At 45.3% G+C, this 25,237-nt stretch overlaps 1 protein-coding gene across 1 annotated transcript in view; it reads right to left on the bottom strand.

Moving 5' to 3' along the window:
* Positions 1 to 25,237, bottom strand: part of OSTF1 (osteoclast stimulating factor 1) — a 195,607-nt gene that overhangs the window by 55,849 nt on the left and 114,521 nt on the right. The window contains exons 3-4 of the mRNA XM_085633085.1: positions 13,149 to 13,199; positions 12,993 to 13,056 (exon numbers count right to left, since the gene is read on the bottom strand). Of these exons, the coding sequence (XP_085489211.1) occupies positions 12,993 to 13,056; positions 13,149 to 13,199 (115 nt within the window). The remainder of the gene's footprint in view (positions 1 to 12,992; positions 13,057 to 13,148; positions 13,200 to 25,237) is intronic.

The following is a 25,237-nucleotide window of genomic DNA, read 5'->3' as shown; positions in this document are numbered from 1 at the left end:
TGCTGACATTGCATGTTCTCCATAGTGGCGAATGGTTCTAACCAAGGCTCTCGCTACTGCTGATAGAGTCCTTCCACCACCTCTGGATGGAGACGCCATTCGTGATCTGTCAGGCATCTTCAGCGGAGTTTGTCCACTCTGGCGCCCACACAGCCCTCCAAGTGTTGAACCACCAGGGAAATGCCCTGGCGTTCCAGCCATGTCAAGAGACGCAAAGTATGTTGGCAAAGGGTCCCCACCTGCCCTGTTTCCAGTAGCACATGGCTATGGTGTTGTCCGTGAACACCTGCACCAGACTTCCCCTGATTGAGGAAGGAAAGGCCTTCAATGCCAAGCGAATCGCCTGAAAATCCAACAGGTTGGTATGGAGGTAAGGCTCCGCAGGAGACCACAGTCCTCTGATCTCCACGTCTCCATGATGGCCACCCAGTCACAGGAGTGATGCATCTGTCACAACAGTCAACTTCGGTTGGGGAATGGGAGAGGGGTCAATCCTGGACTCCGTTGCGGTTCGTCAGCCACCACTACAGATCTTTCGCAGTTCCCTCTGAGATCTGGACCATGTTGGAGAGATTCCACTGATGCTGTGCCCGCTGAGACTTCAGGTCCCTCTGCAGAGCCCGCATATGCCAACGGGCATGAGTCACAAGCAGGATACAAGAGGGCATGAGGTGCAACAACCTCAGAGTGTTTTTCACTGAAATCCAGGATTGAGGTTGAAACATCAGTATCATAGCCTGAATATCCTGGCCTCGCCGCTCAGGAGAATAAGCCTGTCCAGAACAGCTACAATGAAAGAGCATCTGAGAGGGAGTCAGGTGCGACTTTGGCACTTGATAGTGAACCCCAGCCGTAGTCTAGAGGTGGGAGACGACTGCCTGGGGAGAGCCAACCTCCAACAGTCAATCGTCAAGGTAGGGAACAAATGGAACACCCAACTTCTGCAGATGAGCTGCAACTACCACTGCCATCACGTTCGTGAACACCCAAGGAGCTCTGGTAAGGCTGAAGGGAAGCACAGCAACCTGAAAGTGCTATTGGCCTACAGTGAATCGCCGGTAACATCTGTGGGCAGGCTAGATGGGGATGTGGAAATATGCATCCTGCAAATCCAATGTTACCATCCAGTGTCCCAAGTGCAGGGCAGACAGAAATTGTGTAAGCATGAGCAACTTGAATTTCTCCTTTTTCAGGAGGAAATTGAGAAGGCACAAGTCTAGGATATTACAAGGCCTCCATCATTATTGGGCACCAGAAAGTAGCAGGATTAGCAACCACAACCAACTTCTGATGCCGGCACCATCTCAATGGCTCCCTTGGCCAAGAGAACCATCTCTTCCTGATAGAGCAAGGAGAGGTGGTCCTTCATCAGTTGTTTGTAATTGGGTGGCATGGGTGGAGGGTTAGTCGAAGTGAAGGGAGTAGCCCCTTTGGACTATTTAAAAACAAAAAAAAACAAGGTCCGATGTTACTGACCACCAGTGGTGCAGGCGATAGCGTACCCTGCCTCCCACTGGATGCTCATGATGGTTACACTCAAACTAAAGGGGGTTGGAAGCTGCTGGGTGGGGCCGTGGGGGGTTGACTATCCTGACCTCTGGTTGCCTGTTCCATGAGGTTTATAGGACCTGCGTCCTCGGTCCAAAATGGCTGGGAAGCCTGTTGGCCTTAGTAGCTGGGAGGGTATGGACACAGTTGGAGACCACATCCGTGGCTATGAAAGGTACAAAAGGTGGAATGGGGATGATGAGGAGACATCGACAAGCCCAAAGACCTGGCCATAGCGCTGCTGTCCTTAGAGCGCTCCAGCGATGAGACTGCCTTCTCTCCAAAAAGGCAAGAGTCATCAAAGGGCATCTCCATATGAGAAGCTTGACAATCCCCTGAAAAAGCAGTCATTCTCAGCCAGGCATGGTGCTGCAGGGCCACTACAAATGAAATCGCTCTACCCAGCGAGCTGGTTGTGTCAAGTCCACATCTTATGGTGAACTTAACTGCAACTCTCCCTTCAGCAATAGCTTGTGAGACACCTATTCGGCTCCGTATCGGCAGTCAGGAATGAGAATGGGTATGTCGCTGCTGTGGGGAGTCGGCCCTGGAGCGGGTGCAGAGGAAAGTCGCAGTCTCGGCGGCGGCCTTGCTCTGGATCCAGAAAGGGACCCATGGGCCCACGCTGAACCCGTCAGCAGGGATCCAGTTAGGATCACCTCCCAAACTTGTGGGGCCCAAAGTTGCTTCAGAGGGGCCGGGCCGCCCAAATATGTGGTGAATGGCCTCATAAAATTATTTGAGATGGATGGGGTTCAGTCAGGGAAGCGCAGAGCGGACTCGGACTCAAGCTCTGCCAAAGTGTGAGACCTGGAGTACCGATGCCCCCACAGCTAAGACGACTTTGACGGGAGCAGTAAAGCCGAGAACCTCTCCGACTTCTTGGAATTCTTTTTTTTTTTATCCTCATCTCACCAATAAACATCTGCAATTCTCAAAGAGAAGCCGTTATTCAAATCTGTGCGCCCTACGGCTGCTGCAAGCGTTTAGGCCAAACCGGGCCAACCACCTTCGTTGGAGGCTTGGTGTAATCATAGGACCAGTTTGTTCCTGGAGGGAACTATACCAGGCGCAGCTCCCTACCCCAGGAGAGTAAGGCCTGCCAGATGTTCACGCTAGTCTCTCCCTCGTGGCCCAGACGGGCCATGGCGAACACAGCTTTAAACCAGTCCTCACACGATGGGGGCTGAGGATCTTTCCACTTCTTACAAATCTCTCTTTGGGCTATTAATATCAAATATAACAACAGACCTCTATGTATCTGCAAAAGATTCTTCACAAGCATACCATCATCCCCGAATATTACCAAAGAGAGATTAACCTCGATTTCAAGTTTAAAGATGCCGCTTAAAACATCCTCCACCCCCCTCCAAAAGGATCTGAGATCACGACATTCATAAAAAAAGTGGATGTCGTTGGCGTTAAGAGAATTACACCGCGGACATTTGGGAGCAGATAGTGGTGCAAACTTGGCGATCTTTGCAGGGGTATAATAGAGCCTATTAATAACAAATAAATGATTCTTTTTTAAGCTGGCCGGTTTGACGTTTTTATGAAGGAGATTCAAGGAGGGTTCATACAGGGCTTCGATCACAGGCTCAGAAGCAGATTGAGTCCAAACTGTATACTGCGGGGGGTATTCCAAATCTTCCATCTCCAGGAGCTTCTTATACCAAATAGAAACCTCCTTTCTTTTGATACATACTTGTTGTAATGATTGCTCCATCTCCCAATTCCCTTGTATATCCTCCTTCCCGGATGCATACCAATAGACTAGTTGCAGATATTTGAATCTAGAAAGGCCTCTTCCGACTTTGGTTCTTAAAACCTCCCAGGGATATACTCATTCGGCCGATACAAGCTCAGACCAAGTAGTAAACCCAGCCCTTTTAATTGGGATTGCAAGGCTAGCCCTCAAACATAATGGGGTCCCTGGAGAGTCCCAAATTGGGGCAAAGTCTGAATAGTATCCTATACCCTATCTACACCTAACCCTGTACCAAAGAATAAGGGCTGCCCTAAGTACTTTCAACCGAACCTATTTAAAGAACCTAGGAGCCCCAAATTTATATAGAAAGCCTTCACCTTCACAACCCCCTTCTGCCCTTGCCATTTCCCCCAATAATCTCCCCCAAGATGTCTCTTCCGGTTTTACAAGTAACATCCTGATGTTTTTAAATTGAAAGGTGGCGGAGTACCAACTAATATCTGGTAGAGCTAGCCCTCCTTTGATGAGCCTACGTCTTAGCTTTTTCCACGACAACCTTGCCCCCCTATTGGCCCAGACAAAACTGCCTATCTTACTTTGGATTCTACCTATATCTTTACTAGAGAATTCAAGGGGAATAGCATTAAACAAATAAGTCAACTTGGGTAAAATAACCATTTTCACCAGGTTGACCCTACCACAGATTGTCAGTGGGAGATTTTTACATCTTGCAAATAAACGATCCACTTCTTTTATGATCTTATTCAAATTAATCTAGGGGATTTTGTCCAGATCTTTAACAATGGTGATACCCAGGTATTTAAACTCATTACTCGTGGTACCAACCCAGCCATTGATGTTCCAGCTCATCACCTCAGTTTTGGAGGTATTTGCTAGGTAACCCAATAGTAAACCAAATTCTTCCAACAGGGCCTCAACCCTAGGGATGACCACCCCAGGATTGTCCGTGTAGAACAATAAATCGTCAGCATATAGAGCCAACTTACTACTATATTGCTGAGATTTGAAGGGGGAAACTACGTCATCTAGTTTTATAGCTTGTGCCAATGGTTCTATATAGATATCGAAGAGCAACGGGGTAATAGGACAGCCCTGTCTGGTTCCTCTTTGAATGTTAAAGCTGGAAGTTAGCATGCCGTTTAACAAAATTTTGCGGAGGCACCCTGATAGCAGTTTAATAAAGTTTGAACAAAAATAGGACCAAAAGCCCATCTGCCTAAGTACTTCCCAAAGGTATACCCAGCAGACTCTGTCGAATGCCTTAGCCGCGTCAAATGCCACGACGGCCAAGGGATCCAATCGCCCTATTGTGAAATCGATCTTACCAATTAACTGCTGTGTCTGCTCCTGGTTATACCTCCCGACTTCTTGGAATTATTGAGTTTGTGGGACTTATCTGATTTCCTAAATGACTTGGAGTGCAACAACGATCGCCGAGTGCGGCTCTGCGAACAATCCCAGGACCTTCCACACGACCGAATTTTTGAGCATTGCAGAGTCCTCCGATGTCGGGCAGTGAGGAGCCTGAGGGGTTGCATCATCAGCACCTTTGAGTGCATGACACGGCAGTCCTCACAGGTCTTGGTGTCGTGGTAATGCTCCAAGCACCACAAACACACCAAATGGGAGTCTATCACAGACATCTGCCTGTGACAGGCTCCACATGGCTTGAAACCAGTCAGTTTCTTGGTTGACACTCCTCACACCAGGAGAAAGAAATTCTCAAAAAGAGTAATCGTAAAGTCGCAAAAAGCCAGTCAAAAAAAGAGACGGAGGGTAGCTCAGACCAGATCAGTGCTATTTGGTATATAATGGAAAGAACTGAAGTTAGCATTCCACGGTATCACCTATATAGGTACCATGCACGTCACTTCCGGAGTGGACGGCGCAGAGCTGAATGATGCTACATATCGGTACGCAGGGGTACTGCTCAAAAATATTCTGGATCACGTCTGTCGCCTGGGGATATTCTAAGGTAAGGAATCTGCAGCTGAAAGCCTCCATCAGATAAAGGTTCTACGATATAGTTTCTTTAGACAGAAACACTGGCCTGGGAAATGGTGCACTTGATGACTTTAGTGGTGAGGAGAAGCACTGTATTAAGAACAGGAGGAGGAGGAAGAAGAACAAACTTTTCAAGAAGCTCTATTAAATGTTTAATTCCCAGCCAATAAGAGGTTACCTTAGGAATCAACCTTCTGAAATTTGAAACAATGTACCACTTGCAATTGATTTGTTAGCCATTATCATCGGTACAGTGTTGAGTTAGTCACCGCCTATTTAAACACTTTGCAAAGTGCAAGGCCCATTAGATAAGCAAATGCACAATACTAGCGTACGTGTTAATTTGTATTCAACGGCGTTTCTATCCCAAAAAAGGATGGTCGGATCATCATCAGGACTCAAAACGGTAGGGTGAGCTCGAGGCAAAAGAAGGGTATTTTACTGAAAGTGCACTAATGGAATCAGTCATAAATCCAGAGAAATACATTGCGACACACAGGAGTGCCGGGATGGCCTGAAAGAAGAAAAGTCGTACTCACGGAGGAACTATGTAAATGGACGGATTCTCCAATAAGAAAACTCGAAGCGACTGTGGGTCGGTGCAAAAAGTGACGAGCGGAATCAAATATCCAAACCAGCAATGCAGGGAGGAATGTGCGCCGTGGGCCGACGGAGCAATAGGCCACGAGAATGAATGCTCTGCAAAGTGGAAACATTAGCTAAGTAAATACCGCAATCAGTACAGAGGCAATACTGCGCTCAGTCGGAGAAGGGCTGGTTTAGTTATCTATTGCACCTCTCTGAATACGACTCTTCTTCACATTTGCTTATCTAATGGGCCATGCTATTCTTGGTTTACAGACATACTTGTTGATCACTTTAAATCACGTGTGTATATCACTTAAAAAGAGAGCACAAATTACGTTTGTCCCCATGTATAGTCACAGTGCTGCAATGTGTTTTTCAACTGTTCTGTTTATTCTCTAGATTCATTAAAATTGTCATTTGGTTTGATGCATTGTGTAGATATTTCTACTTGGGACCATTGTCCTACTAGAAATGAATATGGAGTGAAGAATATAGCGAAGGTCAGACTATATTGCTGCTTCACTCTACGTCTTCTCTAGAAGTGACAGCTACATAATATATATCCTTTATATAGGTTAGTCAGAAAACAGTTCCTCTCACTGGTTACAAGCAGCGCCACTGCCACTCCCTTAGTCCTTTGCCCACTGCCAGTTCCTCTTGCCACTTCAACGTGAGACACCACAGGCGGAGCAGAATTGGGCAAGGAGATTGTAAGAAGCAATAAGTTCAAAAATAAATATTCAGTACATAATGCCACCCACATCCCTCATTTAGTTAAGAGTAATATCATCAACTGAACATGGGCTAAAACGTATAAGTCAACGATAGCTAAACTAGATTGCCATGCCTCTCTGTAAACTGCTTTGTGGCCTGCAAGATGATGGTCAGGTTACCCTGCCACAGATTCTGAGGACCATAGGTGGCCACTTGGATACCACCAAAATCAATTGGCACCTCTAGGTTGCTGAAGCATTTGGGCCAGTTTGTGAAACAGGGGCATTAGTTGGAAGGTGAGCAGAAATCCACAACAGGTCACAAGTACATCTGTCAGAGTAGCAGTACATATTGATCCAAGAGGCGAACAATTGTTTGTCTTCAATATAAACGGGTCCATATTCAAGTTCAGGTACAAAGATTTTTATGGTGTTAAATCAAAAATGATATATGAAGACCAAAATTCCGCAAAGTAAAGGCGACAAGCAACGTAAATGCACAGTCTTCAGTCTATTTTTTTTTAGGTCTCAGTACTTATTATTAAAGCATTAGTGCACCAAGAAAACTGAACTGTCACTCATGTTTAATCTTCCAGGTAAGATCATTTGAGCTAGACCTTAAATGTGTCTTCACAACAGAATATCTAAATCATGCAATCATCACAACCGATCAAGGAACCAGAGACCACATGACCATAGCCATAGCTGGAAGTTTGCCCCCAGTGCCTTGCAGGTACTGCTGACATTCTCTATGTGTTTTGGTCCTGCTCATCAGTACAATAGCTTTGGTTGAAGGTAATTGTGGACCTATATACCATAAAGGAATACTCGATATCTGAGGACCGGCTGAGCTGCCTGCCCGTCCTCATTCTCAGGCCTAAAGATAAAAAAGTTACTACTAGCCTAATAGACCACTCATTGCTGCTGGCTAAGCAAGCCATCTCCATGCAGTGGAAATCCCCCCTCAACTCTCCCTTTTGGCCCACTGGAGCGATGAGGCCATAAAATGGGCATGAGCAGAGGGTACCGCTCTTCTCAGGGGAGAAAAAAAGAGGTCTCTCGAGGCTACTGACATTTCTTGTTCAATGCCTTTATTAAGCACGTTAAGGAGGATGCCATGCCACCCTAATTAAGTCCAGACTGTTGCCAACCATATTGCTGCTCCATTATTACAGAGCTGCAAGAATGTCTCTCTGGCTCGTACCCTTAGGCTCTCACACCTTTGTGGCCTTACTTTTTTTCTTTTTTTAATAAACTTTTTATTTAACATTTTGCATCATTACACTGGAAATGAGAAAAGGAAGTACATTACATCATTTTGTGGCCTTACTTAATCAAGCTTGTTACCTTGCTTCCCATTCCCTCTTATACACCCATATCACCCACCTGGGGGCTGGGATGGATCTTGCCTCCTTTTCTGGACCAAAGCCGACTTTTAGCCCCAAGTCTCCCACTCATCCTTGTGACTGCTATGGGGTCCCAATTGGGGGGGAGGGGGGGGGGGGGGGGCAGGGGGGGAATGGAGGGTGTGTGTGTGTGTGTGGGGGGGGGGTCACTGTGGTTTACTTTCTCGATTTGTTACCTCAGGGGTTCAATGTTGCAAACCTAGGTATTAGATGCACCACTACATAGTGGAAAGGGCAAAGTAATTTTTGATCATTAAAGCATACAATACTGTCTCGAATCCCTAATAGCTTGTCCTCCGCAGCAGCCTTTGCTTAAGTACTGGTACTTAGTAATTGATCTTGCCTATTGAGACACTATTATAATATGAGCCTGTCGACTTCTGTATGTTGATGCCTGCAACCTTGATTGTAATTTGAACGGTTTGACAAACCTTGAATAAAGAAGATTTTAATATAACCGTTGTCATAGCTCTCAACAACCCTCAATGAGGACCAAATAGAGTTTCTTAAAATTGGTTCAACAAGGTTCCAGTTCCTAGGATCTGCCAACTCCTCAGCAGCAGGATTTTGTTTTTTGAATCATTCATACCTAAATACTTTTAAGTGTTCAGGCAAACAGTATTTTAGCGATCAGGGCATACAAACACAATCGCTCTGGCCAATGTGCTCTTTTTTTCTCAAGGAAAGTTTACTTAGAATGCGACTACTCAAAAGATATATTTTCATGAGGCATTTGATTGATGAAAAGTAAAGCCCAGTGTTGTAATTAATGGGACTAGTTTAATAAAAGACACACCAATACATACATCGGTTCGTCCCCAGCTTTAGAATATAATTTGCAAGCTGACTTTCATCAATTGAGTCTGGTTAGTTCTGAGGGCTAACAAACTTTAGCCGGTTACTACACAGCACATTGTTGCTGAGGACAGAGATCTCCATTGCTGTATCTCTCCACAGCTTGGACTGTAACATATTAGTATATTGAAGCAATACCTTGGCGCATTGAAATGTGGCCCATCTGCACCACAGTCTAACTACCCAACAGCCGATCCAGGCAAGGAGCAGCACGCTCCAGCGCCCACTAAGTTTTATAGAAACCTTAACTGCAAGCGACCAAACCAAAAGCAACAACGCTGTTTTTCATTGTCAGTTTCCACTCTGACCTGCCATATGTGATACCCCTATGTCCTCAATTGGGGCGTTAAAAACCAGGCAAATGTTATAAATTTAGTCCTGAAGATGATCCCGTTAATCAATTAGCTTGGGATCGAAACGTCGACTTTTTAAAAATAGTGCCACAAATATCCATTGTGCTTACTCGTTGTGGTCTCTATTTTGTCAAACTTGCTACAACTTGATTTATGCCTGCAAGTTGCAACAGCTCTCAGTCTTTGCCTGTAACTGTTGTTTGTCCTAAACTGTCTGCATTGTTATTCCCTTTTTTCCCCCCGCACGTTCCCCATGCTGTAGGGTGCAGGATTGTGCCCCACGATAAATGTAGTGTTTTCATTATCCTTGACCATATCCTTTAGTATCTGAAAAATAAAAATCCCCTGTCCGGCTGAACATCGGATGTGTATAGTAACCCATTGTGGTCTATATTTAATTTTATGTAAAATTTAGTGTCTGCTCAGGACCATTGTTTTCTACATATACAATTGATACCCGTGGTCCTTAGCCATTTTTCGGGTTCCCTTGTTTGTATAAAATACGATTAGTTTTCATATGACACGTCAGCTGGATATTAACAACTTTCTCAATCAAACAGGAGGACCTGCCGTAGATCAAAACTATCAAAGCTGCAGAGACCTTGTATGCCATTTTCAAAAGCACTATGACACAAGCACATTTTAAGCACCCAAGTTCTCAACTCTCCGAGGAGACCAAATGTATCACGTTAGTCATCAGTCAAATGAGGGAGTAGGCTCGCTCTTTCACCAATGCAGACAGACATGGTTCTACAATACACTATGTGGAGTTCAAACTCCTGATTATCTGTTCAGTCTTCTGTGTCGTGACTGCCTCCACAATGAAAACTGGATTTACATCTCCCAACCATCAGTTACTTCACAGGCCATGAGAAGGAATCTCTCCATCACCACCATCTCAGTTAAATTCTTTAGCACTCAGAATTACATCTTTAGACTTCAGGACATTATTGACGGTTATCCTAAAAGAACAAAAATGATTCTTCAGTAAAGTTACCCTCCGTTGCAACCTGCTCTGTTCAGTACTGCTTCTTAGTGAGTGCTCAGTATAACACAAGTTCCTTCTTCATATCTTTTTATCTTTGGCATTTTGCCTTGGCAACACAAAGCTAATACCCAAGTGTGAGTTATGAAGACTAGCAAACTTGTTCCACAGGTAGCAGGGAGGTATCAATTACTAGTTTCCACATACATTTTTTAACACCCTGCATCTGTATGATTGTCAAATGACATGTGAACATAATTTTCCTACTTCCTACTTGTACATGGATTGTCTTGCATCTTCTTATTGTCAAGGAGACAGGAAATCTAAGCATCAGTGAAGCACAAAAAACTGTCTCCACACGTACTTCTAAAGTCTTAGGATATAATACACTATAATACGACGTTCTTCATGTGTGAGTAAGGACACCCACTCCCTCCATCTCAGAGACCCGCAGATCAAGGAGAGAGGCTATACTGTGGTACCCTTTAAACCTGCCTACACATTCAAGTCTTGCATAATAAGGACAGACTGATCATATTAAGAAAGTTTAGGAAGTCCACCTTAAACTGACCAACAACTTAAAAGCAGTGCCAAACTTATGAAAAGGTCACTGATGGGAGGTGTATTTCAATGCTACAATAGATACTCCAAGTCGACTATCCTAAAATATAAAATACATGCTAGAGTTGTACGTGCCATTATATGAAAGAACGAATCCCTCACCCACCCAACCTTAGCATGCTTCATCATAGTGCTCCTCTTCACACACCACCGAGGGAACCAGTGTAGGCTACAACCCTCCTGAAAGGGGAGCTCTGGAGAAGATGGCAAAAAAGAGGATTCTCTATGGGGGTGGTGCAAGTGTGAGAAAAAATAAAAATTGCTGAGGGGAAACAAAGCGCTGCTACAAAATTCCTGTTGGTGGCCTCTAAATGTTATTCCTGGACCCAGTCGTAAATAAAAAGGACAGGGGCAGATTCAACCTGGAATGGAGGGTGTCACCATGTTTGTGCCTACATGATACCCTTGTAGGAGAAGTGTGGATGAACTCTCCAGGACCATACACCTCTCCACTAGTGTCACTTTCAAGAGTAGAATTGATATAACAAAAGTAAGTAAAACAATCCATAGTAGGGTGTTTTTTGTTATAATCCACTGATTCTGGACAAACACTAAGTAGGGATCTCGCCTCTACTCACTCTTCAGATAAGGTGTGTGAAACCTTGGTCTTTGCCATGCCGGCTACAGGTGCTGTCTGGGGGAAAGAGAAGCGCTTGTCTGTGTGAGGAGGGTACCTATGATGAAGAATGCAAAGTTGTGTGGAGTGTGTGGAAAGAAAGAAAGAAAGAAAGAAAGAAAGAAAGAAAGAAAGAAAGAAAGAAAGAAAGAAAGAAAGAAAGAAAGAAAGAAAGAAAGAAAGAAAGAAAGAAAGAAAGAAAGAAAGAAAGAAAGAAAGAAAGGGAAGAGGGAAAGAAGGACAGAAAGAAAGAAGGAAAGAACAAAAGAAAGAAGAATGGAAAGAACGAGAGAAAGAAGGATAGAAAGAAGAAATGAGAGGCGGACAGTGAAGGTTGCAAAGATAGATCACCCTCATGAGCTCGTATTCAGAGTTCATATGAGCTCCTGGTACGCTATAAAAAAGCAGCAGTCATATAAAGTAAAAGCACATTAAAAGGAATTAACAACAGCACTGGCAGGAGGCATGAACTGATAAAGCTGGAATGTGCCCTGTGCTCTTATCTGGTAGAAAGCGTCCGATCACATCAAGCTTTACAAACAAAGTAATACTAAAGTAAAAACAAAAGCACAGGCACTGAAGGGAACTACCTTATGTGTGGATGTGCTCCTTGTGAAAGGAATAAATGCAGTCACTCAAAGTAAAGTTAGCCGGTGACTGAAGTAGGCTCACCCACTGCCCCATGTGGTATGCTGTAGTGGGCGGAAGTAAAATGTGAATGCAAGAACAGACAACTGGATAAAGAGATATGGCGGAAAGCTCCTTTATGTAAGTATATTATACATATAATTTTAGTAAAATTAAAAGGTCTCCGCTTACGCCAGACCTAAAACAAAACAAGGTCTCTGGAACATTTGGAAGCAGCTCCAACAAATGATGGATGTAACGTAGTGCAAGGCGTTGTAACCTGTCAGAGGTACAGCCCGCTTCTGTGATACATAAATACATTTTGTAACATATTGGGGCACTGAAAAGTGCAGAGCCTGGGGCAAACTGCAATAGCTGCCACCCCTACCTTCAGAGGGCTGTGTAAAAGGCGTGCGAGAATGCAAATGACAAATACTGCAACTTTCCGAACATAATTGGTCTGTTCTTACTAAATTATGGAAATTACATTTCATCAAATCCCATCCACAATCCACTTTATACTTTCTGCTGCCACAACAAACTGAAGAAAGTAGCACAGATGTGCAATAAACATGCTATCAAATGTGCCTGCCAAAGGGCTGTGGCAAACCAGGATGCATGGAATGAAATGAAGCGCTCTTTCCGTTAGCAGTATGTAAAGGACTTGGGCGATGCAAACATTCCAAGTAAGTATTTTGATAGACTGAAACCCATGTTTAGCAAGGTCTTCATGCTTCCTTTTTCCAGGGTCTGCAGTATCACATACCAGTGTAGGTCACTGTGCTTGTAAACGTTTGTGGCAATCAAGCACTTACCGAATTTCTCTCCCAAAACAGAAATCATGCCATTGATAAAAAAAAAAAAGAAAATTGTCATCGTGAAACGTGCATCAATTAGATCTGGAAAGGTTCCAGTAACTCTTATCCTTATAGGTTGCTAACATTTACCGTAGTTGCTGGGGATTAGTCCTGTCCGCCCTTTGCAAGTACCTTTCCACCAATTTGTGTCACTCTAGAAGCAGAAGGGGAGATGCAAAATTAGTGAGGATTAGAAAACAAAGTGCACTATCAATGACTAGTTAAGATGCATTAATGTAAACTCACCATATCTGCAATGTAGATAATGTCCCCTTCTTCAAAGTATAATTCATCAGGCTGGGGGAAAAAAATAGGAGAAACGTTCAACAGGGGCGTAGCTTGGTCAGTGAGATTGAAGGGGGGGTGGGGGAGGTGAGCTTCAGATTTTCCAACAATCACGCTGGGAATTAATGTTTAGGTGCATGAGAGGGGCTTAAGGCGCAGTGGAAAGCGAGAGGAATGCAGATTTGTAGGGTTAGTAAGTAAGAGAAAACACACGATGTAAAAATAACCACCATTTTGACGAATTTCAAAACAGAGAGAAGGGGAGCGAGTGTGTGTGTTTTGTCTGTGCTTATGTAAAAATCTCCGGAGAAAATCGATACACACCTCACTATACCCGACAAAGTATTGTACCCAACTATTTATCAGAAAATATATTTAGTAGGGAGATATAGCACCCCATACATCCCCGAGGCTACGCCCCTGCCATTCACTTGCATCATGAAGGTGACAGGGCTCACTTTCTTACATATATAGTGCAGGCACAGACCGACAACACTTTCCAAAGTTATGCAGTGAACAATCACACAGGCAATACGTGGAGGCACACAGACAGTATCCACCCATGCATCACTGAGACTACCCCAGGAGAAGCGGGAGAAGGCGGGCGAGTATGCCAGCACCCATTTGGCCACCTCGAGTATGACTCGGACGACCTGGATGAGGCGTGGAACACATGGAAAGCAAGTGGGTACCCTGGTGACTTCACAACAGTGGGGAATCACTTTTGTTTCCCTCTGTTATGTCACACAAGTGAATAACTGGATTTCAATATGTTTACTGATGTTAATGGCTTTCAGTGGAAATCAGACATTACAAGAATTGTTCACCCAAACCACATTTGCATCAGGCATTCTTCAAATAGCCATTTGTTACTAAGGTATGTGTGACCGTGTGATGTGTGGAACAGCCAAACCCAAGAACTCTACAGATATATCCAGTAGCATACAATAAACAAACATTTGCAATGCAATAGGTCTCGCACTTACGCAAGTTTGAGCTATTGGTATAGTAAATGACAATGCCTTTTATTTATGTTTTAAAAACAAAAATAAAAGACATTGTTATTTGCAATGTCAATAGCTGAAACGCGTGTAAATGCGAGACCTATTGCATTGCAAATGCTTGTTTAAATACTTCCTTATGCGAATTCGCTGCTGACTTCACGTGGAGTGCAAAATATTCTTGCATAGCAATACGATTTTTTTGCGTAAGCTCCCAAGCGCTGCTTTATAGAGAGTCGTACCATTGGAGTCATACGATTTCATCCAATTACTCTCGAGTTTTTTGCACAAACATTTCTCCGTTGTTAGGAGTGGGGAAAACCAAGGAGAAGATGGCCTCAACCTTTTTGCCACATACTTTTTAAAGGGAGCGAGGCAATCTAACCAGGTAGAAATCCAATTATCAAACAGCAGGATGTCAGATTCAACTGCTCCTGATAAAGTGGGTAGAGAGGAGCTGATGACTGAGCCAGGGATTCCTCAGATAGATTCTATCACTTTCTTTTCATATCCTGGATAGGGGCTCTCCTAGTCTGGATGGGAAATCATAAAATGTATACTAAAATGATGGGACCATACCAATTGTTCTGGATTATTGACCAGCAGACTAGATACATTGGTAAAGATCAGGTCAAGCATGTGGCCAGCCCGGTGGGCCATTGGATTAGATTAAAACCAGCCAAAGTTTGAACGCGCTGGGTTGCTAAAGTGGAAGTAGGGTCATCAACATGAACATTGAAATCACCCAAAATGGTCAAATTGCCGCATAGGAGGGAATATTGTGTACTTCAGAACAAAAATGCATACTAAATATTTTGCTTTTATTTTTCATGTTTAAATCATTATTCTTTGCTGAGATATAAAAAACAAACAGTTACCTTTGTTTGTTACTGGGGCCACGCTTAATCTTGCAAACCTTATCAGAGGTTTCAATGAGGTATCAGATGTTCTTGAACCTGTTTCCACTCCCTGAGAAGAGTACCACCAACCTTCTAATTGACACACACCCTTTATTTACAGACCCACCACTACTTACTGGTGTGAGAAAGTGGTTCTGTATATACTGTTCCCAAATAGGTACAGTGTGTATAGAGTCCACAGTCCCCAGAGGTTTGGCAGAGGTTAAAGTTAGATGTAACCTTACTCTCTAAAGTGGTAGCTTGGTCGAGCAGTAAGGCAGTATCAGAGGACAGTGTAAAGCATTTGTTGTACACACTCAAGTCAGCAAATGGTCTCACACACTCAAGAACTGAACTCTAGGCCAATGGTTTATATAAAAACAGATATGGTTGTTTTATTTTAGAACCAACAATAGGTATCAAAATATACTTTCTCAGAATGAGATGCTTTAGTTAAAATACTTTTGCAATCTGCAATGGACTTTTGTAGGGAATAGTTACAGGTTGTTGCAATAGGCAACACAATTTCAAACACAATAATACATTGAGCTCAATGGGAACTTTAAATTATATGCAATTAATTACTTTCAGGATTACTTTTCTAATTCCAGGACTGGATCCTAGATTCAGTCCTGGGACAGTTCTTGGAAACAAGTGAGTAAATTTGGTTAAGTTAATGTTGTGATTGTTAAACAATATTTTGCTATTTTAAAAGTTGACACTTAGAAACTTTTTCTGATCAAATTACCAATGTTATCCTATGGATGGAAGTTCACTTAGCAGGTAAGTGGGGTTATGGTTACTTTTTCTAGGTCAGTGTTGGATCCTGGATCCAGCACTAGTGTACCACCTGTAAGCAGCTGAAAAACTGTGTTTAAGTTATACAGGCGATTTGTAAGGAATATTTATAGGTTTGCAAAATAGACACTTAGAAGAAATTTCATAGAAAAACAGTCAATGGTTTCCTATGGGTGAAAATTCAAGTTACTGTTAAAGTAGGTTCTCGTTACTTTTGTAACCCAGTGTTGGGCTCCTAGGCTCAGCACTGGGGTATCTATCTAAAACAGGTAAGTAATTACGGTTTCCCAGTTGGTACGATTTTTAAAGAATATTTGTAGTTTGCAAAAATCGACACTTAGAAGAAATTTCACAGAAAAACAGTCAATGATTTCCTATGGAAGAAAACTGGGTTAATGGTAAGTACGGTTGTAAGTAATTTTCAGGGTCAGTGCTGGGCACGAAGATCCAGCACTGGGATCTCTCCTAATACCAGGTGAGTATTTCCGTTTTCGTTACTCGGTTGATTTTAGGATAATATTTTAGGTTTTAGAAACTCCACACTTAGAAGAAATTTCAGAAGAAACCAGTCAATGTTACCCTATGGAAGAAAAGTGAGTTATCATCCTTTGGGTAAGTACTCGACTGGCAGAGTTAAGGTTCTGGGCACAGACTCAGGGGTCTTCCAGGGTCAGGTTGGTACAGTTGTTACACTCTCAGCGGCACTGGGGCGGCCGGGTGCAGAGTGAGTTAGGCCCAATGTTATCCTATGGAAGGCAGGGGGGCCTTGGTTGGTGGCTGCTGACTAGCAGGCCACGCGGCTGTGGGAGCTGGGCTCCTGGTCACTTGCTCAGGGCAAATGGGGAAGTAGGTAGGAGTAGAAGTTGCACTGCCAGGGCCCCTCCGGCGGCTGTGTGCAGGGTGCTTTTGAGCCTTCGGGCGCTCAATGGATTTCAATGACAAAGCTCAAGGACGAACAAAGGCTGCAAGTTCGGGGCCGAAGATTCTTCGGGTGCCACCACCACTTCGAGAGGTAAGTTGGGTCGTTGGAGAATAGGTAGGTACCCAGGATTCGGGCACAGGGGGCCGCAGGGCGCCGGGTGCAGGGGTGCCTTTTGATGTCGGGAAATCTTACCCTCTGTTGATCGCGGTTGGAGTGGTCCCTGGTTCTGAGGCTGCAGGCATCGTTAGGAGCTTCGAGGTGGGTCCTTGGTGCCGGATTTGGGGTCACAGTCGCCGGGGGGACGTCCTCAGGGTCTTAGTCCACTCCGGCACAGGCCAGGCTTGGCGGGTGCAGAGTGTGCAGGGTTCGCGGTTCCGGGCTGATGCCAGGGGTTAGAAACTTGCTTTGAGCAGAGCCACTGCTCATGGGAGTCCCAGATGCTTAGAGTCGCAAGGTAGCCAGGTCCTCGGGGTTTGTGAGGTTGCTGGCCACAGGAGGTGCCGGGGTTTAGCAGGAGCAGGTTCGAGGGTCGACAGGCCGTTAGGGCTGGGGCCAAAGCAGTTGGTGTCTTCCTTTTCTTAGCAGCTGCACGGCAGGTCTTTTTTCTTCTTGTTCTTCTTTGCTTTTACGGAATCTGGAATCTGAGGAAGGAAGGTTCAGGGTGCCCCTAAATACTAGATTTAGGGGCATTATAGGTAGGTAAAGGGCAAGGACCAATGGGTCCCTGCCCTGGGGTGGGTACACCCCCTATCCTGCCACTCTCCTGTGGGAGGGGGGGCAGTAGCCTAATCCTGATTGGGCAGGGCTTCCCATCTTCAAGATGGCGAGAGCCCAGAGATGTGCTTCACCTCGCCTCCCCACCTGAGGGGTGGGGTTGGCAGAGGCTGGCACATCCCCTGTCCTTACTTGGGGTTTCCGGCCAGTCTTCCCACCAGAGTGGAGGTCAGAACCGGTGGGGGCCAGTTTGCTGGGTACAGCAAGTGGCCTGGAGAAGCTCACAAAGGCGGCATGCCTTTGAAGCTTCCCCCAGCCCATCCTGGGGGAGGAGACCTAGCACCAAGCCCAGGATGTGCATTGTTGCAGGCCCAGGAGAGCGGGGCCTCTCCACCCAGGGGTCCAGCAACATGTCTGCTGTGTGGCAGCCCAGGCAGCCTCCCAGACAAGACGTGCATTGTAGGTTAGGTTTCAGGGGGCATCTCTAAGATGCCCTCTGCAGTGCTTCGTACATTAAATCCCACACTGGCATCAGTGCGGGTTTAATGTGCTGAGAAGTTTGATACCAAACTTCTCAGTCTTCAGTGTTGCCATTATGGTGCTGTGGAGTTCGTGTTTGACGATCTCTGAGCACCATATACTCTTAAATGGCAGCACTGCACTTACAGTGCCCAGGAATGGACCTGGGTACTGTAGGTGCACAGGGTTCATGCTCCTGTGCCCACACCACTGGCATAGTGCACCCAGCTAGAGGGGTGGCTGATGTATGCCAGGGCAGTGTAGGTTGTGGGCATGGCACACAGGGATGTGTGCCATGTCGACTCTTTGTTTTGTCTTGTACCCAGACACTCAGCCTGCAAGGGCAGTGTGTTTGTGTTAGGGTACAGGGCCTCTAAGGGTGGCACAATAAGTGCTGCAGCCCTTAGAGGCCTTCCCGGTCCCAAGGCCCTGGGTACCTAGGGTACCATTTACCAGGGGCTGACATGTGGCCAGGGTTTGCCAATTTGTGTTTTAGGGAAGGAACTTAGGCCCTGGGCACCTGATTGGTAGGAGTCCAGGGCACACTCAGTCAAAATACATTCAGCAATTCAGCAAAAAGTGGGGCATACCATGCAAGAAAGATGGCACTTTCTCACAACTGGATACATCAATTTACCTTATAGATCCCAACCTGAGGAAGACACCACCACTAAATCCGCAAAGGAGTCGAAACATAGTAGTAGATGCCCCTATGTAAATGAAGTATGCATTATTTGGGTCTCCATGATAGTGTCTTGCTACACAAGCTCTATAAAACTCCTCAGGGTCTTATCTCGCCTATAGAAAAAACAAGAAAATTCCTGTTTATATTATTGCTCACAGTGGTGTAGTAAAGGTGGGTGCTAGGGCCCTGGTGCAAGCCAGGACAATGCGTCCACGCCCCCATTCCACCCATTTGCTGTTTCGGTATTAAAATGCATCGGTATTTGGGATACCATGGGCCCCTAAAGTTGTTGGAGCATCTACTTGAACATTGAAGGCTGCGCCCCTGATTGGTCGCCACTGTAACTGCCCTACGCCTCTGATGTGCAAACATAGACCTGTTTGTATCAGAAGCAATCGTTTTCATGGGTGTATGGTGTAAGATGGCTGTGTGATGCATTGTCCCTCTCCCAACCCTACTACTGTCTGTGGCATCAAAGGCCAGATGTATGACCGTTTTTAGCGGTCGCAAACAGAAAATCGGGCCGTTTGCAAAAGATAAAAAGGGTTGTAGTATGTACAAACCCTATTTTGGAAGTCGATAACCTATTACGAACTAGCAAAATAGGGTTTGCGAGTCGCTATTAGGAAAAGGCATGCCAAGGGCGTACCTACCTAATAGCGAGTTGCAGGGGGGTGTACTATTGTTTGGCGGCCGCAAATGCAGTCGCAAAACAATCGCAGTTACCACCTACTACAAGTAGGTGGTAAGCCAGTCTCAAATAAGAAATGGTCCCCACAAGACCCTTCCCCTTTATGAATGTATACAAAATTATTTTTCAAGAGTAGACAGTGGTCCCACAAACCACTGCCTCCACTATAAACATAAAAAGGAAATTTTTCTTTCTTTTTATTTTAAACGCATCCCATTTTTCTTTGAGAAAATTGGGCTGCATTTGAAAGAAAACATTGCTGTATTTAAAAAGAAATCAAAGACACGGTGGTGTGCTGTCCCCAGCAGGCCACTATCCTTATGATTGTAGCCCATTCCCAAAGGGTAGCAATTGACGCCAGTCTCATGAATATTGACGAGGCAGGTCATTTGTGATCCCATAGGGACTCGCAAAATGTGTCTGAGACACATTAGTATATTCCGTTTTGCAAGACTCAATTTCCAGAGGCACCGGGGCCTAGATCCCCGAGGGGCCCATTGATCCAAATTGGATGCTGTATTTTACTCCCCCACTTGCAGCAAAAGGAAAAGCAGACCTGACAATCAAAAATCAGGTCTGGATCCCTGCCCCCCACCGTCACCACGTTGACGTGATCCCTCAAAAAGAAATCCCTCACTCTACCAACGGATTTTGCCCGGTCCTGCGTCCCAAAATATTTCTAGTTTCACAGTAATCAAACCTGTCTCCCCTCCAAATATTGCACTGATTTTAGGTTCAGTCTCGGAAACTCTCTGAGGCAATGCTAGTACATGTAACCGTGACCACGCCCAGCAGTACTTTCTTCATCTACCTCACAAGGATGAAGGGAAAACTGGCCCTGCTTGTATTCACACTGCACACAGCCCTCAGCATCAGGGTGTATGCACTGCGAGTCTGAAGCCAGACAGGGCGCTGATGGAAACAGACACTCTGTCTGCCTACTTGCAGGAGATCGGAGAGGCCTCCGTGCCCAGATGCTGTTGGGTATTAATGGTTGTTATTGGCCCTTTCGCTACTCGTTGGAGAAGGTGCTTATATAGAGGGTGTAGCAGCTGTTCACGCCCTCCGCAGGGACTGGAAACGTTTAATTGCACACTGCTTGTTCGCTCAAAACAAACATATTTCCGGATCCACCCAAGTTCAACAGCTGTTCATCAGATCACACAAGTTTGTTTCTTTTCTCTTCCTTTGTAAAATACCGGAGTGGATTACCAGGCATGCACGGGCACCGTTCCTTTGTTTACATTCTAACGTCGAATACACACACTGCGTCGCATGGGCAGGCAGCGGTACTGGCACTCTTAAAGTGTTCCGACTACAGCGCTTCTAAGCGCTCTAAGACTGAGACGGAGGGACGCTCTGTCTTATGTTGCATGTTTTTGTACAGCACACAGTTCGTCACTCACTGACCTCCTGACTGGTAAACACGCTGATGACTACACAGGTGGGGGTACGACTGCGGTGAATTAATGGAGGGCAAGACAGAGGTAAATCCATGAAGTGTGCCCACAAGCGTGGTGACACCGGCTATGCAGAACTCGGGCGAATTCAAAAGTCAGAGAAGCGCTTCGAGGTCACCTAGTAAAGCACTGGGGCAAATTCATAAAGTGAAAAGTAGTGCTGTGAATCTACGTTGCCCGAAATTGGGGTAAATTCGCAAAGTGCAACATAGTACAGCGCATCTACTGAGCCTGGAAATGGAGTAAATGTGCAAAGGGTAAAGAAGTGCCGTGACTCTATGAAGCCTAGAACTGCAGTAAGTTCATAAACTTAAAAAAAAATGCCAAGAATCCATGGATCCCAGAACTGGGGTAAATTTAAAGTGCAAAGAAGTGTTGTGCATCTATAAAGCCTAGAACTGGGGTAAATTCATGAAGTGCAAAGAAGTGCTGTGCGTCTTTGGAGCCTCAATTCACGAAGTGCAAAGAAGTGGCGTGCATCTTTGGAGCCTAGAACTGGGGTAAATTCACGAAGCAGTAAACTCTTCTGGCTGGAAGTGGCTGCAGACTCCCCTGTAGACAGCTCTGCAATCACGAGACGCCCGCAAAACTCAAGATGAGAGAATACCACACAAAAGAAAGTGAAAGTGTGCCATGCGCGCGTTGTGCTGATACACCTTGAGCTGTACGCGTGCACATCTCCTGTCCGGGCAGGCACGGCACACAGGAGACAGGGAGGGAACAAACATGCCTCCCTTCCAATCAAAAGCTCACATTTTTGACGCACACCAATGCAAAGCATGGGTGGAGCTTCCACCCTGCTTCCGAGGCAAAACTGACGACAATAGATCTCGCAAGCGGGCAGCACATGCGCTGTGTCGCTAGGCGAGACCTAAAAACGGTAGATCTCAAGCTATCACACAATGCCACCTTCTGTTATCAACACCTCTCCTGTCAACCATTCCTCTAATTCACTATCCATTCCTCGCCCACTACAACTGCCACCAAATCCCTCCAATGCTTAGAAAAGAATAGTATTAAGCACTAAATGAAACAAGCTAATTGGAGAATTATTCCTCCACCGCCTCCCTGATTGTCACATGCTTCAGGTTCTGACATAATTTCTAGTATCACAGAGATAATTGAAAGTAAAGGAAATAGGCGGAGTAACAACATTCACAACTTTACACTGCAGCAAATATTTAGCCACCATTGACTGTTAGCCACAAGGAGCTCAATGTTACACCTAGGAAAAAACAGAACAAGCTCCAAACCACTTCTGCAGTCATAAGCAAACTGTGCATTTCTCTGCCTTTATTTACCAATGGACAGTGGAGCGTCTAAGTGCTAAGGCAGAGAAGCGTTGCCGCACATGAAAAATAAAATTATAATAATAATATGTTATTATCGTTTTATTTTTAAAGGTCTGGCACAGTTGTGATTAAGGGGCCGGGCTGTCAGCAGGGGGATGAGTGGTGTTAGACCAGGCATCCTTGGCGTGGTTTCCCCTGACTTTTTGCCTCTACCTCCTGTGTTTTTCATGCTGTGCTGGCTTGGATGCTTTGGGCACCATGACACTGCTGATCAGTGTCAAAGTGCAAGTGCTCCCTGTATAAACTGATATTATGATTGGTTCTCCCTGATTGGCATATTTGTTTTACCAGTAGGTCCCTAGTAAAGTGCACTGAGTGTGCCAGGGCTGGTAAATCAAATACTACTAGTGGGGTTGCAGCATTGATTGTGCCACCCACATGAGTAGCCCTGAAAAGATGCCTCAGGCCTGCCACAGTGATGCCTGTGCGCAGTTTGTTACCTGCCATGTCGACTTGGCAAGTGCACTCACTTGCCAGGCCCTACCCTTCCCTTTTCTTACACATAGGACACCCCTAGGGTAGGCCCAAGGTACCCCCCTGGGCAGGGTGCAGTGTATGTGAAAAGAAGGACATGTACTGGAGTATGTAACATGTCCCGATAGTGAAATACTGCCAATTTTGTTTTTCACTATTGAAAGGCTATCTTGCCCAATAGGTCAGAATGGGGAATGCTTTGTTACATTTTTACAAGCATATCTTCCCATGGGGATGAAATAGAAAAATGGAGTTTGGTATCCCTGAACTCAGAATTTTATAACACATCTGAGTAAAGATAGTTTTTAAATTATGTGTTTGAAAATAGTACTTTTAGAAGGAGGCTATTTTCTTGTTCAACCAATCCGTGTGCCTCTGCCTGTTTGTGGACTGACTGTCTGGTTTCAGTGGGACAGAGGATGTGCATTCCCTGTAGAAAGCCTCTGGGGCGTTGAGGTGTGCCTGGCCTTTCCTGGATGACCCAGCCCTGAGCTGAATGGACCCAGGCTGCATATAGAGTGGTGGGAGGAGATTTACCCAGCACATGAATGGAGCCTGTCTCCCTTGCAGAATGCGGTCTCCACCTCCTGTGGTTGTGCTGCACCAGTGTAGGCAGAAATGGTTTGAACTGGGCTCAGAGGCCCCTGCACAAAGAGAACAAAGACATTTTGGGGTATATGTATCAGACCCCAAAACCCCAGACTTCAGACTACTTCATGATTCAAGAGGGACCTTTGCCAAGAAGAAGAGCTGGAATGATTGGAGGCGAAGCGCTGCCCCTTTGCTGTGTGCTGTCTGGGGTTGTTCTGCAGTAGTTGATTCTGCCAAGGGAAATAAAGGGACTTTGCTGTGTGCTGAGTTTACCCCCTGCTTGAGAGGAGTCTCAAAGGGCCTGTGTGTGCTGGCTTCCTGTTGTAGGAAACTCAGGGACATCAAAGTTTTCAAGTCTTTCTCTTCCAAGCTGCGCTGTGTGTGTGTGTGCCCTTACACAGCCCTTTGTGTGCTGCGATCGCTGTGGAGTCTGCAGCATTAAGGGAGGAAGACGCTGAGGGCCAGCCTACCTGCCATTAGCCTCAGGCCTCGTTTCCCCTGTGTACCCATGGAAGCCGCGGCACTCTGCCCCCAGAAGAAAAAGCCGCCAAAAACCTGTTTGCCCAATCACCCCCGCCGGCTCGAATACGGGACCAGGATTCACAATGAAGGAGAGGGATTGCTGCAGTCTACTTGGCTGTGAGGTGTTGTCTAGCGACCGGAATCTCTCGGCTAGGGAAGCCGAGACACCTCAACCGCGCCCAGTAGGGTGTCAGATGCAGCCGCCGGATAGCTGTGGTAAATAATTTAATTACCGGAACTTAATTTGATGCGGAAAATCTATAATAATAGCTCAGTAAAATAAGAGGCAGAATCCGTGGTATTAGAGGTTCGGAACGGGCTTTATTCCAGAATCAATTTAAATTGAGGAGCTCCATATTCCATCACCACGAAGGTTCAGGAAGTGAAGACGCTACTTTATTGACAAGTAATCATTTTTATACAATAGGCATTACAGTGAAGCAAATGCAGGAGGCGTAACAATTGATAGTAAAGATAAAACATACATGCGTAGCAAAAGTGGGTGGAACTGGGTGTAACTAAAGAACGTCATCAGGTATGATGTCATAATAGGGTGGTTCCATGAAAGAATTTCGCAATGTCAGCAGAAATACTTGGCAGAAATGCGCGCGCAGCGGCATGACGTGTGATTGACGTGCAACTAGGGGGTGAAGGGGACTTGACATTTAGCTCTACATGTGGCGACAGAAGTCTAGAGGGTCAAGTCAACCTAATCCCAAATCATATCTAACATCCTATGTTTAAAGAACTGTGTTATCCAAAAGAGAAGTCTCTTAGAGTAGAATCTTATTCTATACTGACTATACTGACTATTAGTGCGTGTACAAGCGTCTAAGTGTCTACACTAGATGCGAGGGCAGAAATCTTCCATAGTAACAGGGCTATGAATTACTTGCATAAAGACAGTGAAGCCGGGCCTTTTGCTCGGTAGCTGGAAGAATGTTTACTTAAACTACTAGACAGGAATGCATTGGATAGGGAGCGGAGCAGATAATTTCGAAGGTGAAATACAGTTTTTGGCAGGCAACGGGCTGATGTCAGGCACCGTTAGCCGCGCAGAGAATGAGACAAAGTTCATGGTCACAGATGCAGGCTCAGACTGGAGCTCTCAGAGGCAGAAGGCAGGAAAAGCTTGATGGCAGAATCAGGGCCTACTCGCCTGGACTGTAAAATGGCATAAGTGAACCATATAAAGCCGGTGGCCTTTCATACTTAGGAATGGAATATCCGGCCCATTCATGGCGGATCTGAAAGAGGACATGTTGACGGTGGACGCACATGTGTTTGCGTCTTCATAACTGGAACTGGAGGGAACATACATGTACTTGTGATTTATACATGAAACCGTTGGGGTCCAAGATAGGGGACATAACTGATCAGAAAAATCCATATTTCCACATAGCCACGGACACCCTCTCTCCA

The sequence above is a fragment of the Triturus cristatus genome, chromosome 2_1, assembly GCF_964204655.1.
Source record: "Triturus cristatus chromosome 2_1, aTriCri1.1, whole genome shotgun sequence".
NCBI lineage: Eukaryota > Metazoa > Chordata > Amphibia > Caudata > Salamandridae > Triturus > Triturus cristatus.
This window is presented reverse-complemented; position numbering and strand designations above follow the sequence as displayed.